Source organism: Zerene cesonia, unplaced genomic scaffold (genome assembly GCF_012273895.1).
Source record: "Zerene cesonia ecotype Mississippi unplaced genomic scaffold, Zerene_cesonia_1.1 Zces_u005, whole genome shotgun sequence".
In the NCBI taxonomy this organism is placed as follows: domain Eukaryota; kingdom Metazoa; phylum Arthropoda; class Insecta; order Lepidoptera; family Pieridae; genus Zerene; species Zerene cesonia.
Genome location: NW_024045135.1, coordinates 472,292 through 488,183, shown reverse-complemented (window position 1 = coordinate 488,183; position 15,892 = coordinate 472,292). Strand labels below are relative to the sequence as shown.

Here is a 15,892-nt window from a genome sequence, read left to right as displayed (position 1 = left end):
TCGAAGTCTATAATATATGGCAAAATAGCTGACAGAACACCCATATTTACAAGCCAGATTCACAAATAAAACTAAAAGAATATTACTTTTGCCTTAAGTGGTCTATTACAATAGACGGTAAATATTGACAGTTACGCAAATAACAATGACGGTCCTCGACTGATTTCCGCTGGGTTCTCTTTACTACCTTCTGAAAATGAAGGTCATTTAACATTTGAATACTTATACGTACATAGACTACTAATAACAAAACTTTCCGAAAGCTTTTACATTTTCAGACTCAAGTAAAATTGCTTACAAAAGGTTACACCAAATTGAGGTCTTTACTCTTTGCATTACAATGTGATTGAATTCGGGATGCTGAGTTCGTTGTTGACGTCTTTTATATGTAAAGAGTCTGTCATCAGAAATTTTTTATTTACACAAAACATAGCTTTTTATTTGTAATAAAAATGGGTTAAATGCGATCGGTATACATAAATTGGTAAATAATGAAACGTATAAACAATATTTCAGTTTTCTAATTTTCTAACGGAAAAAGTTATTGTCACAAATATTTATTTCATGATAAATCGTTTTTTAATCTTAAGTTTTTACACAAATTTCTTTTTAGATTTTTGCACTCTGGTATTTTAGATATTGTTAGATAGCCTATTTTGAACACTTGATAGAGACATGAAAATGTGAATAACAACATTATACAGAGAATAACATTGTTTGCCCATGTACTTGAATAGTTAAAATTTAAATTAAAAGCAAGTGATAATGCATTATTAACTGTCTTATTTAAAGAAATATTTAGTTTTCTTAATTTCTGTGTAGCTCAAGAAAAATAAAAAAGCAATTAAACTCCTAATTAAAATTACAAGTAATTAATAATTATGTTGTTTTGTTTTTCGAAATATAATCCAGCATTCCGTTTCCAGGACATCTCTTCCTGTGGCCCAATTCAGCCGCGGTGACTTCTCCCTGTGGTCAGTTTTAAAGAACTGCGTCGGCAAGGAACTTTCAAAGATCACGATGCCGGTGGTGTTTAACGAGCCGCTGTCGTTCCTTCAGCGAATGCTGGAGTATCTGGAGTACGCTCATCTCCTGAGGATGGCTTCCGAACAAACGGATCCGGTTGCCAGGATGGAATATATCGCTGGTAAGGATTGACCTTACAAATGGCATGTGTACCATTTATATACATATATGTATTAAGTATTCGTAATAAATGTTATTATGATAACAATTATATACAAAATATAGCAGTTTTGAGTTCCTGAAAATGGTATATTATATCAGAGACTCGATTAGCAATAAGCTTTCCAAATATTGTTGCAAAGGAATTATCTGTCTTTGTTACAGTTTCGCGTCGATGACTAAACTATAATTATTCTCAGAATGGACGCTTCATATGCTAATGAAGTTAATGAGATATTCCAATTAAACCAACCACTATAACCAGCAAAATCCAGAATCATCAGAACGATTCAACTTAGTTAATTTTCTGGTCATGGACGCAATTAACAATTCTGTATTTCAACAGCGTTTGCAGTAAGTGCATTAGCCTCGAACTGGGAGCGTTTGGGGAAACCATTTAACCCCCTCCTGGGGGAAACGTACGAACTGGAACGCCCAGAGTTCCGTGCTGTGTGCGAACAGGTAGGCTAATTGAGTTTACATTTAGTGTACCTATTACCTAACACACGTATAAACCTTTGATAACATCAGTTAATTAGATATATCGAAAGATTAATTACCTAAATGAAAGCAGGATGTGTTTTTCGAACTTTTAAATATATTTGTTTTAGTGTGCTGTCAAATGTGTATTTGTGCATTTTAATAAAATTAAATATTCACTCGGTTTTCAAATACCTTTTATATGATTGTATCAAAGGTTTCAGAACCTCAAATTATATGTTTATTAATTATATTTCTTTTGTAATAAATAGATAAATAAATAAATTTATAGAATAGATTAAATTAGATGCCATTTAAACATTGAAATCATTGCTCTTACTTGTTTTAAATTTATAAGTTAAAACTGTATGTCACTTTATTTTTTCGTATGTTCAGGTATCGCACCACCCGCCAGTATCTGCGTTCCACGCAGACAGTCCACATTTTGTTTTCCACGGTTCCGTGCACCCGAAACTCAAGTTCTGCGGCAAAAGTGTCGAGATACAGCCCAAGGGGCATGTCACAGTCGAACTGCCGAGGTAATTTAGCGAGCTGACTGTAACCTAGTTTGTTTATCGAACCAAATTGGAGGCGAATTGGAATCGTAAATGAATTGCAGACATTTTATACTATTTTCTATTGTGGCTTTGAACTACAACTCTTTCTTTCGTTATTTACGCTATTGCCTAGCTTTCAACCGACTTTAAAGAAAGGAGCAGGTTATCAATTGTAATGTACTTTTGGTGTTTCTTACTTCTCTTTACTGGTTGAACCGTTTTTTGTGATTTTTTTTTTAATTGACAATTTGAATGTGGTTTCAGCTTTTGTTTAAAATAATAATTAGTATATCTCTGTGCCTCTTAATAACTGAAGCGTATGAAAAGGTTGTTTCGTATATTAAAATTTTAATTTTTCCTTATTTTTACACAGTTGTGTGTGAAATCTATAAATTTTAAACATTCTTACAATATCTTAGGTGGGGTGAAGCCTACACTTGGAGTAACGTGAACTGCTGTGTCCACAACGTGATCGTCGGCAAGCTCTGGATCGAGCAGTACGGAGCTATGGAGGTCACCTGCCATGGAGGAGCTGGACTCAAAGCAAACCTCTGCTTTAAACCTGCTGGGTTCAATAATAGGGACCTGCATCGGGTTGACGGGTTTATTACAGATCCGAGGTGAGAAAGTTGGTGTTATGATTTCTTTACCTGATGCATTATCAAATTTTCTTCCTCTGGTCTATATTATAGGTACACTATTGATTTAAAGTATTGTACTCGTTATTATAATAATTTTAATGGATATATATTGAATTGATAGTCTATATAACTAGATTTAATTATTCTCGTGTTTACCGGACATTCGGAGACAGTTGTGACTGAATGTTCCTATTTTTTGAAAACTTAGATGTTTCCCACCTCCCCCATAATTCGTAAAAAGAGGTATTAAATAACTGTAAATAGTTATCGTCTCATGTAATTATATCTCTCAATAGATAATGTAATAATGATAATGGTAATTTAAATCCGCTTTAAGGCATTACATATAATTCTCAAACGCATCAATTTCCAGCAAAAAGCGTTTACGCTTTCTTTACGGCAAGTGGACGCAATACATCAAGTGCTGCACGGCATCCGCTTACGACCAGTGGTCGAAGGAGCGTGGGGACGAGGCGACCGGGCAGACACCCTCGCACACGCCCAAAAAGGTCCTTGCTAAGTTGAACAGCTTCAAGGTCGGCGCGCTGCGGTCTATGTCGATACAGGATGTGAGTATTGGATTCTCTGACACTTTCGCAGAGCAAATTAACATGTGATTCACTTTAGGCTAAGGTTTATTGGAAAGTCAATGATACATGTAATAAGGAAAAAGTAAATAATTAAAGTTTTTAAAGGCATCAAGTCTGTATAAGTTTTTTAAATAATCGGACTTGAATTTTGCCCTTTTTCCATTGTGTTAAAATATTTTTCTCCAGACTGATGAAGCGGAGACTTCAGACGAGGTCCCAAAACCAGATGACTCCTTCAACATCGATATCCCCGGCTCAGTGACTCTCTGGGAGGCTCGCCCTAGACCCAGCACAAGCGCACAGGTACGCTGAAACAATTGGCATCCAGGTTGTTGATGAAAACCAAACTCGCTCAAATGGAAGCAATTTTGCCATATTTGTTTTTCAATTCTATCTTCAAATGCTTATTACATGGTAACATCTGATTTGTCCGAATCTTTAGAATAGCAACCTTTTTGACGTGACAACGTCTTAAATTAGGTTGCGGCTCGGAGGCACTCATGAAAAAGTGTAACGCCCGGTAACGTTACGATGAGTCACCGAACAATGACCGGTCCGCCGCGCGCGCAGCACTAGAGAATTAGGCGCATTGAATCGGCGCGTGCTTGTGTCTCTGTCTCTGTCTTTTTAGTAAACAAAATATATTTTCTATAGTTAAAATTTGTGCAATTCTTATTTTCATTCAATTCCTTGTTCCTATTGTGCAATTTAATAATATTCATATCAATAAATATTCTACCGAGAAAAAGACGTTGTCACGTAAAATCTTCGCCCGTAAAACCGACTTTACAGGCAACCATTTTTTTCTGTTGAACCTTGCTAGTCTAAATTTTATCAATGACTGGTTTTCTTTGCGGAAAACTTGATAATTCAGACAGCAATTTCTTAACAGGGTTCAGAGTTCAGTTCTGCATTGGTCGCCACTGTTTGTAACCTAAGAACATGTTATATTTAAGTACTTTTTCAAAACTGTAAGTTGTCACATTTATTCACACACTTTTCCAGTATTACCAGTTCACGGAATTCGCAATGTCCCTCAACGAACTGGAACGCGACATGAAGGGCCAGCTCTGCCCCACGGACAGCAGGCTGCGGCCCGACATCCGCCTGCTGGAGCAGGGCGACATCGACGCGGCCGCCGCGGAGAAGACCAGGCTGGAGGAGAAGCAAAGAGCGGCGAGGAAGATGCTCAAGAAGTCGCCGGATGGATGGCAACCCAGGTTACTGACATAGGGCGATACATGAATGACTTGTGACGTATTTTTGAATAATGGGGTTAAGGGGCCGAGGGGTCTCGTAAAAGTAATCAGACTTTGACATAATTATGATGACTTGTATACACATATTTACGGTATATCTTTAGCATAATTAGTTAAGTTTTAAAGACGATATTGATTAATATAATTCGCCGAATTAAATTAATATATGAGTAATACTAATGGGTCGGTGTTATGCTATGATGTTGCCAATATAGAGATTTTAAGGAAATTAAAGTGAATATTGTACATACATATTACATATTATGCCTTTTATTTTTAGAGATTTGAAGGCAGTGAAAGTGTAATAACAATTTTAGTAAACTAAAATTGACATATCAATAGATGTTACAATTTATTCATATTAAACGTAACTATTAAGCTTTTGTATTTTTACTATACACAGGACGTAAAAGCGACTAAAAATGTGATGTTATTTTCATACTTTACAGGTGGTTCAGTCAAGGCACGAACCCCTACACGAAGCAAGAAGACTGGCTCTACAATGGTGGTTACTGGGATAGAAACTACCAGCACTTGAAAGATATCGATATATTTTAATGAATTTAATTGAATACCTTAAATATGTGATTTCCGGGAGGAAAATATCTTATTCAAAGGACAAAATTGCTTGGAGCTAGTCAAAATATTATTTATTAAGCTTAAATTATTATGTTTATTGGTTTAATATCAATTTTTACCCTTTTTATCTAGTTATATCGAATAATTTATCAATGTTTTTACATGTAACGAAGTATTCTTTTCTCTCCACTTTCTCTTCCTATGATATTATCTTCCTTCGTAATTTTTTGTTCTCAGTATAAATACTTACTAAGTTTTTCATTTTCTCAAAAACATTTCGTGTTGTTTTTTTTTTAATGTATACTCGAATTACTAAAAGGAAATGCTCAAAATAAAATAGTACTTAAAATTTCCCTCCTTTATAGTCAAATTTATTTTTAAAGAAATGTACTATTTCAGTTATCTACAATAAAATATGAATAACAGCTATACTATAGTTTGATGTATTTGTAGTTCTATTCTTAAAAAAATTATTTGATTAAAGTACTAAAATAATAAATAGACTATAAGACAGAAAATATAAATATGATAAGATAATTCATTGCATTTATCGCATTTATTATAATCATATAACGACGCACAAACCCAAAAGAAATATAATAAATATTACTAGTAATAAAGATAAAAATATATAAAAAGCATTCTACTTTCACTTCTCTTCTTCTGAATTTCTTTTGATGTTAATTATTTTTATTTCCTTTTATATTTTTTTTATTATAAGGCTATTTCTTAAATTGTATAAAATACCAATGGAAACGTATCGGGTATTATTCATATGTTTTTTTTTTAAATAACTGTTATCTACTATTCAAAATCAAGTTGTTATTTAAATCAATGTGTATAGATTATCTGTATACGCTTAAAAATAAAATAAAAAAATACCTATATTATCTGTGTTTGTAGTGGGGCCATTTTATGCTGTGCCAATGCGCGAGTAGAAAATTAAATCTATCAAATTATATTGTGTACATTGGTGTGTAGAAAAAAAACGTAGTGGTTAATCAAAATAGCATGTATAGATATAATATTTATAGGAGCACAACATAAAAAGGTATTACAAATAATGAAACCGAATTTTCAAACAATAATGCACTCGTCTGTGGTTTACAATTATTGTATGCAGTTTTTAAAACAATTTATCTAAGTCCTTTTCGCATAAACCAATATTAGGAAGTTCTGGTCTCGTAAGGCACAGACGATAAATCTCTATGGACGGTAATCTACTCATTTGTGCATAAATAAATCTATTAGCGAAACCTATTTTAAATTATTAATACCTTTACATGAAAAGATTACAATGTATTAATAAAAAAAAAACAAAATAAAATAGTTCGACATATGTAATTGGAGAAACATTCGCTTTTGGTGGAGATATTCAAAATCCGAGTCAATTATTGTAAATATATGGAATTTGACGCTAAAACATTTTTTTTATATACAAAATCTCAAATAAATCATAAAACCTTTTCGAAAACCGTAATTTCGTTGACTCTTGATATACCCACCTTATCATATTACTAATAAACAATATGTATAATATAATATAACAGTATGAATAATATTTGAAGCATAGCTTTAGAGCATCATTACAATTTAAGTAAATTGATATCAAAAATATTTTAAATAATATCAAATTGCGTTGTAATAAAAAACTAGCATATTTATACATTGTAAGTTTGTCTTAAAATTTAATATTGACAATGCATTATTGTAGCCTGCCATCATAATATTTATAAGTTAATGATTAAAAAAACATTTGAAAATGATTGTTTATTATTTGTAAATACCTATTTGTATGAGCTAAGAAGTAGGTCTATTGTTACATTTATGTGTAGCAATTTGTATCAAGTGTTATAGATAATAAATAGTTTTGTCTGGATGCTATTATCTGTGATTATCACTCAGCACTCAGTACAACATTCCAACTAGTGAGTTTGTGCAGACTTGTCTGAATATTTATTTGCTTATAAATTATAATGTAAGTGCTTCGTAGACCGTTGTACCGTAATTGAGTCATACGCCTTTTGGTGTGTAGACTATTAGAGCATTAATGTTTTATTGTCTTCAGCTACGAATAATGAGAGCTACGCAGAATAATTAAATTAAAATATATGAAATCTTCGCTTAAAATAATCAGTGGCACAATTGAGACATTTTTAAATTAACAAACATCACTTTTTCGCTTATATATTCTGGCAGTTGAGACGCCTCATAATTCAAATCAAGTAATTTTATTATTTTGCAACCTCCATGTCGAAGCTATCTTTCAAATAAGTCCTAAGTTAGGTACTTAGAATTTCTTATATCAGGCCCGCTAGTCTCAATTATGTAAATGTTTATGCAATAAATAGCGAATTGTATTATGCAACTTTTGTTTTATTTGATAATTCGTCCCCCCTCCCCCCTTTTGGGTCGGATAAAAATAAAAACAATATAGCCTATGTTACTCAATAGTAATAAAACCTTCTACTGGTGCGTAATGTTTAACAAAAAATATTCAACACTAGATGGCGCTGTTACAGTCTAACTCGCGCTTACAATATTTTTGAAATAAGACTATAAGTTATGAGACGTACCAACGTATGATGTTCATGGGCGACGGTAGTCGCTTACCTTAAATACTTTTTGTCGAGCTAACTACATTAACTTAATGTAGAGCTTGTAAAAATAGAAATTATCCGAGATGGGGAAACTTGAAGAGCGATAATAGCAGTTAGAACGCTTGGTGCGTTCACTTACATGTTACATGTGTAGGTACTTGTGCTCGTCACGCAATTCTACAACAGATGGCAGTATTCCATGGTTTATATGTTACTTAGTTCTACAAAGTACGCTAGATGGCGTGCAAACAAGGACTCGGCGGCAAGGAACGGGCAACAGATTGACACCTCCCATGAACATTCGCAGAGGTAGTGAAACAATGTTAAGACTTAATTTATATTATTACGAATAAAGCGGATGACAAACATTAAATCCAAATTTTGTCAGTTATTTCTCTTACTTATTTAATTATTGTAATTAGGAACTCTTAAATTGCATAACAATGTAGGATATAAATATTGTAATACTTACATAGTTAAAGAAAATTTAGTTAAACAACATTAATTGGAGTTTATAGAAACAATATTTTTTATGGGTTTCGATTTTTCATTTATAAGTTAATTAATATATTTAAATAACATCGGCCAATGTTTACAAATATTATAAAAATATTAATAACTTATTAATTAATATGGCGTAGTGTGTTAATGAAATTGATTTGCTTAAAAAAACCGAAGTTTATGAAATTTTTCAAACAAAGAAATAACTAATAAAAGCTTTCTAATAATATGGGTACAAGGACAATAAAACGCCGTTTGTTATTAATTCTTTATTTGTCTATTAATAACACAGTTATCACATTCATAATTATAAAATATTGTAATATCATATATGAAAAATTGTGATATAATCGTTTAAAAGATCATATATTACACAATCTAAAATAAGGAAACACCGTATTATTGCAAAAATTTTGTTTATTTGTTTATTATTCAAAACGTGTTAAATAACACAAAAATATGGGAAAAAAACATGGGAAAAATAACTGGATTCAAAACAAACTATTATATTACCTCCTTGTAAATGGATCATCTGTTTAACCATCTTTCAAAAAAATGATGTTCTGGATACTATGTATTTTCTTTTAATTTCTAAGTATCAAACTATAGCTTATTTATTTTATTTATTGCTTTCTTGGATACAATTTTAGTGGTTAGGTTTCAAGCTTAAAAATATGTAATAATATGTTAGTATAAGATATTTATAATTATTAATTAGTTTTATAGCCAAGACTAAAAAAATCAAACGTTTATAATGTAAAATGTGTATTAATAAAGCATTTCAATGCTATAAAACTAAAAAAAATACTATACTGTACGCTTTATTTTACTCATTATTATTATTATCTCTAAATTTCCTTCTATGTACAATCAATGTTGAAGAGTTAAATAAATAATAATAAAAGTTAAAGGTTTATAATGTTTTGTAATTTGGCATTTGCTGTTTTCATGATTCTTATTTGATGCTATTGTGGCCAACGGAGTAATTACGGCAAGACATGAAAGCAAAACAAACTTTTGGCTATATTTTCCAATTCATGCAATAATAATTAACGGATCAAGCACAATAATACGGTCTTCACAATAATACGGTTGCATAGACAATAGATCAGTCAAGATACCACAGATAATAAATATAATGGCACTTCATACAAATGTGATATAGTAGAAAAATTTAAAAATCAAAAACATTTCATTTAAAAGCTCGATTAAATGCCTTCATAAAATGTTATTTTTTTTTATAAAAGTCGATATTTTTTAAAGTATAAGAAATACATAATATGTCCATTCTTGGTTCATTCGTTCTTCTTAAAACTAACTTAACTAAGTCGTTTGAATTTAAGACGTTGTTCGAATTCGATATATGAATTTGAATAGAAAACATGTATACAACAGAAATTTCAAAATGAGACTTACCACTAAAGTATCACACTCGCCTCTCTCTATATCAATGCCTAAGTTCTCTTTACACACGCAAAATGACAATTAATGATTTTACACCATTATATCGATTTTTACGTGTGAAAAGGCATATCTTGGACATAAACCACTTCTAGAAAATGCATGTAACAAAACTTATATTTTCAAAATAATCGAAACTTTATTTTTGCTACCATCTAAATTTTATCAAGATCTATCAAATTTTTTCTTCGTAAAATACATTTTCTTGAGCAGTGGACCGCTTTCGCTTATTTACTTGAAGCTTATACATAATTCTTGAAAATTACAAAACTTATTATATTTAATAATCAAAAAACGATACAATTTTAGTTGCATCAACAAAATTGCATAGTCTATCGATTTCGGCTTCAAGCCAGCTATAAAACCTAAAGTTGTGTATAAAAAATTATTATTTTACCATGATAAAATAAATATTTTTTGTATTGCCATTCCTCACAAATCTTTTCGATCACATATGACATTAAATAAGTCCACCTTTGCATTAAACCCATAAATGAGGTCTTTATATTTCAATCAAATTCCGTTATTATTTATACACTTCTAATTTGTAGTAACAATGTTATAAAAAATTTCATTCAAATTCGATTTCTTTACACACTTCTATTAAATTGTTTCTTCAGTTATTCCAGCAAAATATTATAGTTTTAGCAATCAATTTAAGTCCACCCTGTACATTGCAACATATCCTTACTTCGCCTACTTACAAATAATTGGTCCCACACCACCGTTAACAAGTTACCGTAGTTCTTACTGCGCTTCCAAACCAGAGTCCAGGAAATCTTTCAGGTGCAGAGGTACAGGCCGGGGGAACATTCTAAACATCTGTAATATAGTACAAAAAAAAATATAGAACTATTGCTTGGAAGAAGATAGAATATATGAATTAGGAAGAAACTGTGATATGAAATTATTTAGTTTTAAATATCTTATTATCGATTTAAACTGAAATGTGAGCTAGCCTCAGCAGCTGTATAAACATCCTATAGACCCATTGTAATATGTTTGTATCTAAAATCAGTTAATCCAAATATATGCGGGGACATAAAAATTATATAACATACAGTTTAATTCTCAAACGAACGTACGTACTGTACGGGATCTAACAACTAGTGTAAAGTGAAGCTTTAAGGTCACCTAAATTGTCAATTTTTCTATTTTTTATACTTATTAACGCTACGCGATGCCTAGATAGGCTTGAATATGGAATAATTAAAAAATGTTTTGTCAAGGTCCAAACCTGTGTTTTAGTTTCTCGGTAAAGTGTACCTTCGATATACTCATATTATTTGTAATTATATAAATAAACCCCAAGAAAACATTACCTGGTTAATGTAATATAGAGAGCTGGGTATCGTGATCTCAGAATAGTTCCTCCTCACAGCGTCCAGGATGTTATCAGCGGCTTCGGATGGCGAGATGATCTTCATCAGTGAAGGGAACTTGATCTTTGGGTTCTTGCAAAGGCCTGTGTCCACTATGTACGGGCAGATGCAAGTCAGCTTAATCTAGAATCATTTTAATGGATACAGTGTAACTTTTCTTATTACGTATCGCGGAGCTAATGAAATGTATGTAGTTAATATATAATAAACTAACGGTCCGCCCCGGCTTGGCAACTGGTACATATATAGCCTATAGCCTTCCTCAATAAATGGGCTATCTAACACTGAAAGTATTTTTTAAATCGGACCAGTAGTTCCTGAGATTATTGCGTTCAAACAAACTCTTCAGGTTTATAATATTAGTATAGATTAACGGAGGAACGTCGGACGTCAGCCTACTAGATTGGCTGACGACGTGTGAAGGTCTTAGGAAGGAAGTGGATGCGAATGGCAAAAAACAGGAAATAATGGCGTGCACATGGCGAGGCCTATATTCAGCCCTGGATTAAATCGAGCTATGTAGTTAATAATGGAAGATGTAGTAAAATATACAGCTCCGTTGTAACGTCATAGGAAGACAAATAATACGTTTTCGCACTTATCAGTAAGACTATTAAGGACAGTCAGGATGGTAGGGATACTGAGTATATTCACCCCGCTAAAGTCCCTCGGGTCCTCCCGAAGCTCCTCATGCAGCGCCTCCATCATGCCGCGCACCGCGAACTTGGTGCCGCAGTACGGGACAAGATTCCGTAGGCCGAGCACCCCCGCCATTGAAGACATGGCCACTATGTGCCCGTGGTTCCGCTCCATCATGGATGGGAGTACCGCTTGAAGCAGCTGCAATGACATTGTTGGGTATTACACATTTGTTGTTGGAATCGAGGTAAATAATAAACTAAATAATATAGTGAACTATATAGTAAATAATATAAAGATTCATTTTATCTTCGCTTATAATGATGCCTTCTCTGTCATATATATATAAAGAAAGTTGTTTTAGTTACACTACTTATAACTCAAGGACGGCAAAACCGATTAAGTTAAAATTTGGAACAGATATAGATTGAGACCCGAGAAAGGACATAGGATAGTTTTTATCCCGGATATCGAACGGGACCGGAAACTTTGCCGGTAACATCCCCGGTCTATCTTTTCTGCGACAATGCGGGCAAAGCCGCGGTCGGAATGCTAGTTATGTACAAATAGTGTTTTATATCCGGTTTTATGCCAATTCATCGGACAATTGATTTTGAGAGACTTTTTCTGGCAGGTATAATGGTGTGTGGAGTGTTCTAAGTGAACTGTATTTTAAATAGGGCGGCGTGGACAAAATCGTCATATAACAAATTACGTTTAAGATGATTTATTTTCATATTGTAATACGGGTAAACATATATCATTTTTAAAGCTTACGTATTCAGTCTTCGGTACTGTCAGATTGAAAAATGAGTTACATCCAATTATAGTAACCTACAGTTTTAAACTACAAGCCAAAGACTATTCTATAGGCTATTGATACTGTGATATATATTAATCGTTTCACTACATTTCTGTAATAAAATATCCATGCCAAAACCAACAAGTTCGTTGTGGTTTATCCATCGTTTCAAATGACGATTTTGACCTTGAAAGTTGAAGCCAAACGTTAAAAGGTCACATAAACAAAAACATATATTCCATAGACATAATAATATGGATTTCCGACATATGCTAAACATTGGTATTTAAAGAAATTTATGAATATTGCGTAAAATCTTGTTAACACGCCTTTTATTAGTATCACCTGTATGTTTGTATGTAACCGAATTTTCTAGACTCGATTTTGACCCACTTTAGATTTATAGATTATAGTCCAAACTTTATTTTAAATCGGCGACAATATGATTAGGATCACTAGGATTCAATAACTGATTTTCATACGAATACTCTGTAATCTGTATATGAGCAAGTTAGAAAAGTACGTTGATATTTAAGCGTGTTTTTTTTATTCAATTGATCATAATATGATCCTGCGATTAGGTTTCTTATGTATCTTTTTTTTTATTTATCATAATACAATATCGCGATTTGTATCACAGATTTTTCATATTGTTTTGATCGAAAATTTTTCTGGTTCGTTCAAGGACCTAAGCGTTCCAATATTGAAATTGAAATTGGTTTACATTTATGATTTATTTAAGATACAGTAAATTTACTTTATAAAAAGGGCCCTTTTACTACACTTCCTACGGTTAACGGTAAACTTAATATCGTTCTAGCTTATTTAAAGATTAAATCATATTAGATCAGTTCTAAGTGATAAGTGCATAATTTAACAATTTTTTAATTCAAATTAAGAATCATATAGTAAAAAAATATATAATTTAACAGAGCGTATCATTTTAATTATATTTTATTACTGTGATGTGAAAATGACTTCCTGTTAAACCGCCCATATATAATAAAAAACAAAGAAAAAATACCGCACAGATTATGCGGTTATCTGATACTCAGTAAGTCTATACATTAACCACTTGTATTAAATACCAATTGTGGCTGCCCACTTGTAATTATTAAAATATTTACATTGCGTAGTTTCTTGGATGTCGATTATTATATAAGTCAAACATCCTTTAGTACTCAGTTCTTGTAATGGCTAATTGTTTATGTAATTTCTACCGTATCTATAAGTTATGAAATATGTTTTGACTATTACTATTTTAGCAATTAAAAATGTACACAATCAAAACTTATAGTATAAAGTTGATCACTCTATTAAAATAAACCCCCATTAAAATCCGTTGCGAAGTTTTAAAGATTTAAACATACATTACGACTTTGCTTTATACTATACTAGCTTTTGCCCGCGGCTTCGCACGCGTTAATTCGGAGTAGTTTAATAGATGTTATTATACATAAACCTTTCTCTTGTATCACTCTATCTATTACCCCATCAAAATCCGTTACATAGTTTTAAAGATTTAAGCATACATACGGGGAATACAAATGGACAAAGAAAGCGGCTAAACATAGTATGTAGTGATAGTGATAGAAAATAATATAGTGATAGAAATGAGTCATACCCATAAATGAGCAAGGACATTAACTTCGAAGGCAGTTCGTATCTCCTTCTCATTGGTCTGGAGCAGCGGCTTGCAAGGCATCAGGCCAGCATTGTTCACCAGTATAGTCACCTCGCCGACCTCCTTGCGGATTTTCTCTATGAGTTCGTTGATTGCTTCGCGATCTGTGACGTCACAGCTGAAATTTGAAGAGAACTTTATAAGACCACAGATAAAAATACTAAAAGACATTTGTTTCTTGTTAAAACGAATAATCGTAGATGAATTATATTTATATTTTGCTTAAAATAGTTTACTATCGCTTTTTAAACGACTTCAAAAAATGAAGAAGTTATCATGCGACTGTATTATTGTGCCTGTCACATAATTTTAACGGAGTGAAAAGATTTTTTTATTATTTTTATTTGAGAGTTATGGCAGCCATGTGGTCCCATTTAAATTGGGTCTAGTTGGGACTATTTGAAGGCAGTTTAGTTTTTTGATAAAAATAATCATTATAATTATTTTTTATTTATTGCTCTAATGCTTTACAATGGATCTAATTATAAATTAAAACGAACGCTTCGACTTCTGCCTCACAACCAGGTGTACGGAAAGAATAGTGCAGGGCAATAACATGATTAAATACCTAATTATAATATTATGTCTAAAAACTTTTTTTGTAATCAAACTCTTTTTAATGGACTGTATCCGTTGTACATTATTTTAATTTCTAATACTCGCGTATAATCAAACACCTAAAAATACTATGAGTTCATCTGTTTGATTTGAATACCTTCAAAAAACAAAACATATCTAATGGACATTTTAGCGTCGTATAATTTTTTTTTAAATCTTGAAAGCATCATTCGATGTTTACATAATATACACGTGGCTAAAATAAAATATTCGTAAATCATTAATTCAATTCATTTATAACCAGAAACTAATGAGCCATTAATATTAAATCAATAGGAAAAACTAATATAGTAATAATAATCAATTTATTTAGTATGTAATTCATATATCAAATTTAGACTCCATTAGTCCATTGATCAAGGTAAATATATAAAATGATTTTTTACAAAAAACTAAACTGCCTTCGAATTGTCAGAAATAAACCAAATGTAAATGGGGGCACATGCGGGGCACCAGCTTTCAAATAAAAAGAATCACAAAATCGATTCACTCAGTAAAATTCATTCATTCGACATTCAAAATAGGTATACATAGGCTCAGAAGTTTCGTTTCGGTGATCAGATATAAATTATTCCCTTTTTTTTTGTTAACAGCTGGCACCCGTGTTTCTCTTTAAATTGGTCTAGTTTTCACAATTTGAAGGCTGTTTAGTCTAATGTTAAATAGTAACTTTTATATAATTTTCAATCCGTCCGGTCCATTTATACGCCTTAATTACCCAATTTTTTATTACCCAATTTTATTATATTTATAATTACGTTTTTACACAATTAAGTTATGTAGGTATATTATTTGTCTGTTTATTAATGTTTCATGTATTATAATAGACATTTTATTTATTTATTAATATAAATCTATGAGTTTTATGTATTTATATAATTAATATTTGAATACGTCTGCCGCTCCAACTGTCA

The 15,892-nt window shown here is 31.9% G+C and overlaps 2 protein-coding genes across 5 annotated transcripts in view; one reads left to right on the top strand and one right to left on the bottom strand.

Annotated features, from left to right (window-relative positions):
- The window catches only part of LOC119838809 (oxysterol-binding protein-related protein 1), a 14,584-nt gene extending 8,847 nt beyond the window's left edge, over positions 1-5,737 (top strand). For both annotated transcript variants that reach the window (XM_038364928.1, XM_038364927.1), the window contains exons 3-10: positions 927-1,147; positions 1,532-1,647; positions 2,062-2,204; positions 2,642-2,842; positions 3,237-3,432; positions 3,640-3,756; positions 4,459-4,673; positions 5,162-5,737. In XM_038364928.1, the coding sequence (XP_038220856.1) occupies positions 927-1,147; positions 1,532-1,647; positions 2,062-2,204; positions 2,642-2,842; positions 3,237-3,432; positions 3,640-3,756; positions 4,459-4,673; positions 5,162-5,270 (1,318 nt within the window). In that variant the 3' untranslated portion in view covers positions 5,271-5,737. The remainder of the gene's footprint in view (positions 1-926; positions 1,148-1,531; positions 1,648-2,061; positions 2,205-2,641; positions 2,843-3,236; positions 3,433-3,639; positions 3,757-4,458; positions 4,674-5,161) is intronic.
- Positions 5,738-9,423: 3,686 nt separating this feature from the next.
- LOC119838849 (17-beta-hydroxysteroid dehydrogenase 13-like) overlaps positions 9,424-15,892 on the bottom strand; it is a 37,959-nt gene continuing 31,490 nt past the window's right edge. For 2 of the 3 annotated variants that reach the window (XM_038364989.1, XM_038364991.1), the window contains 4 exons: positions 14,301-14,478; positions 11,890-12,075; positions 11,176-11,358; positions 10,601-10,675 (listed from right to left, as the gene is read on the bottom strand). In XM_038364989.1, the coding sequence (XP_038220917.1) occupies positions 10,601-10,675; positions 11,176-11,358; positions 11,890-12,075; positions 14,301-14,478 (622 nt within the window). Of the gene's footprint in view, positions 10,676-11,175; positions 11,359-11,889; positions 12,076-14,300; positions 14,479-15,892 lie in introns of all 3 variants that reach the window. The other variant, XM_038364990.1, reaches the window with a different exon arrangement.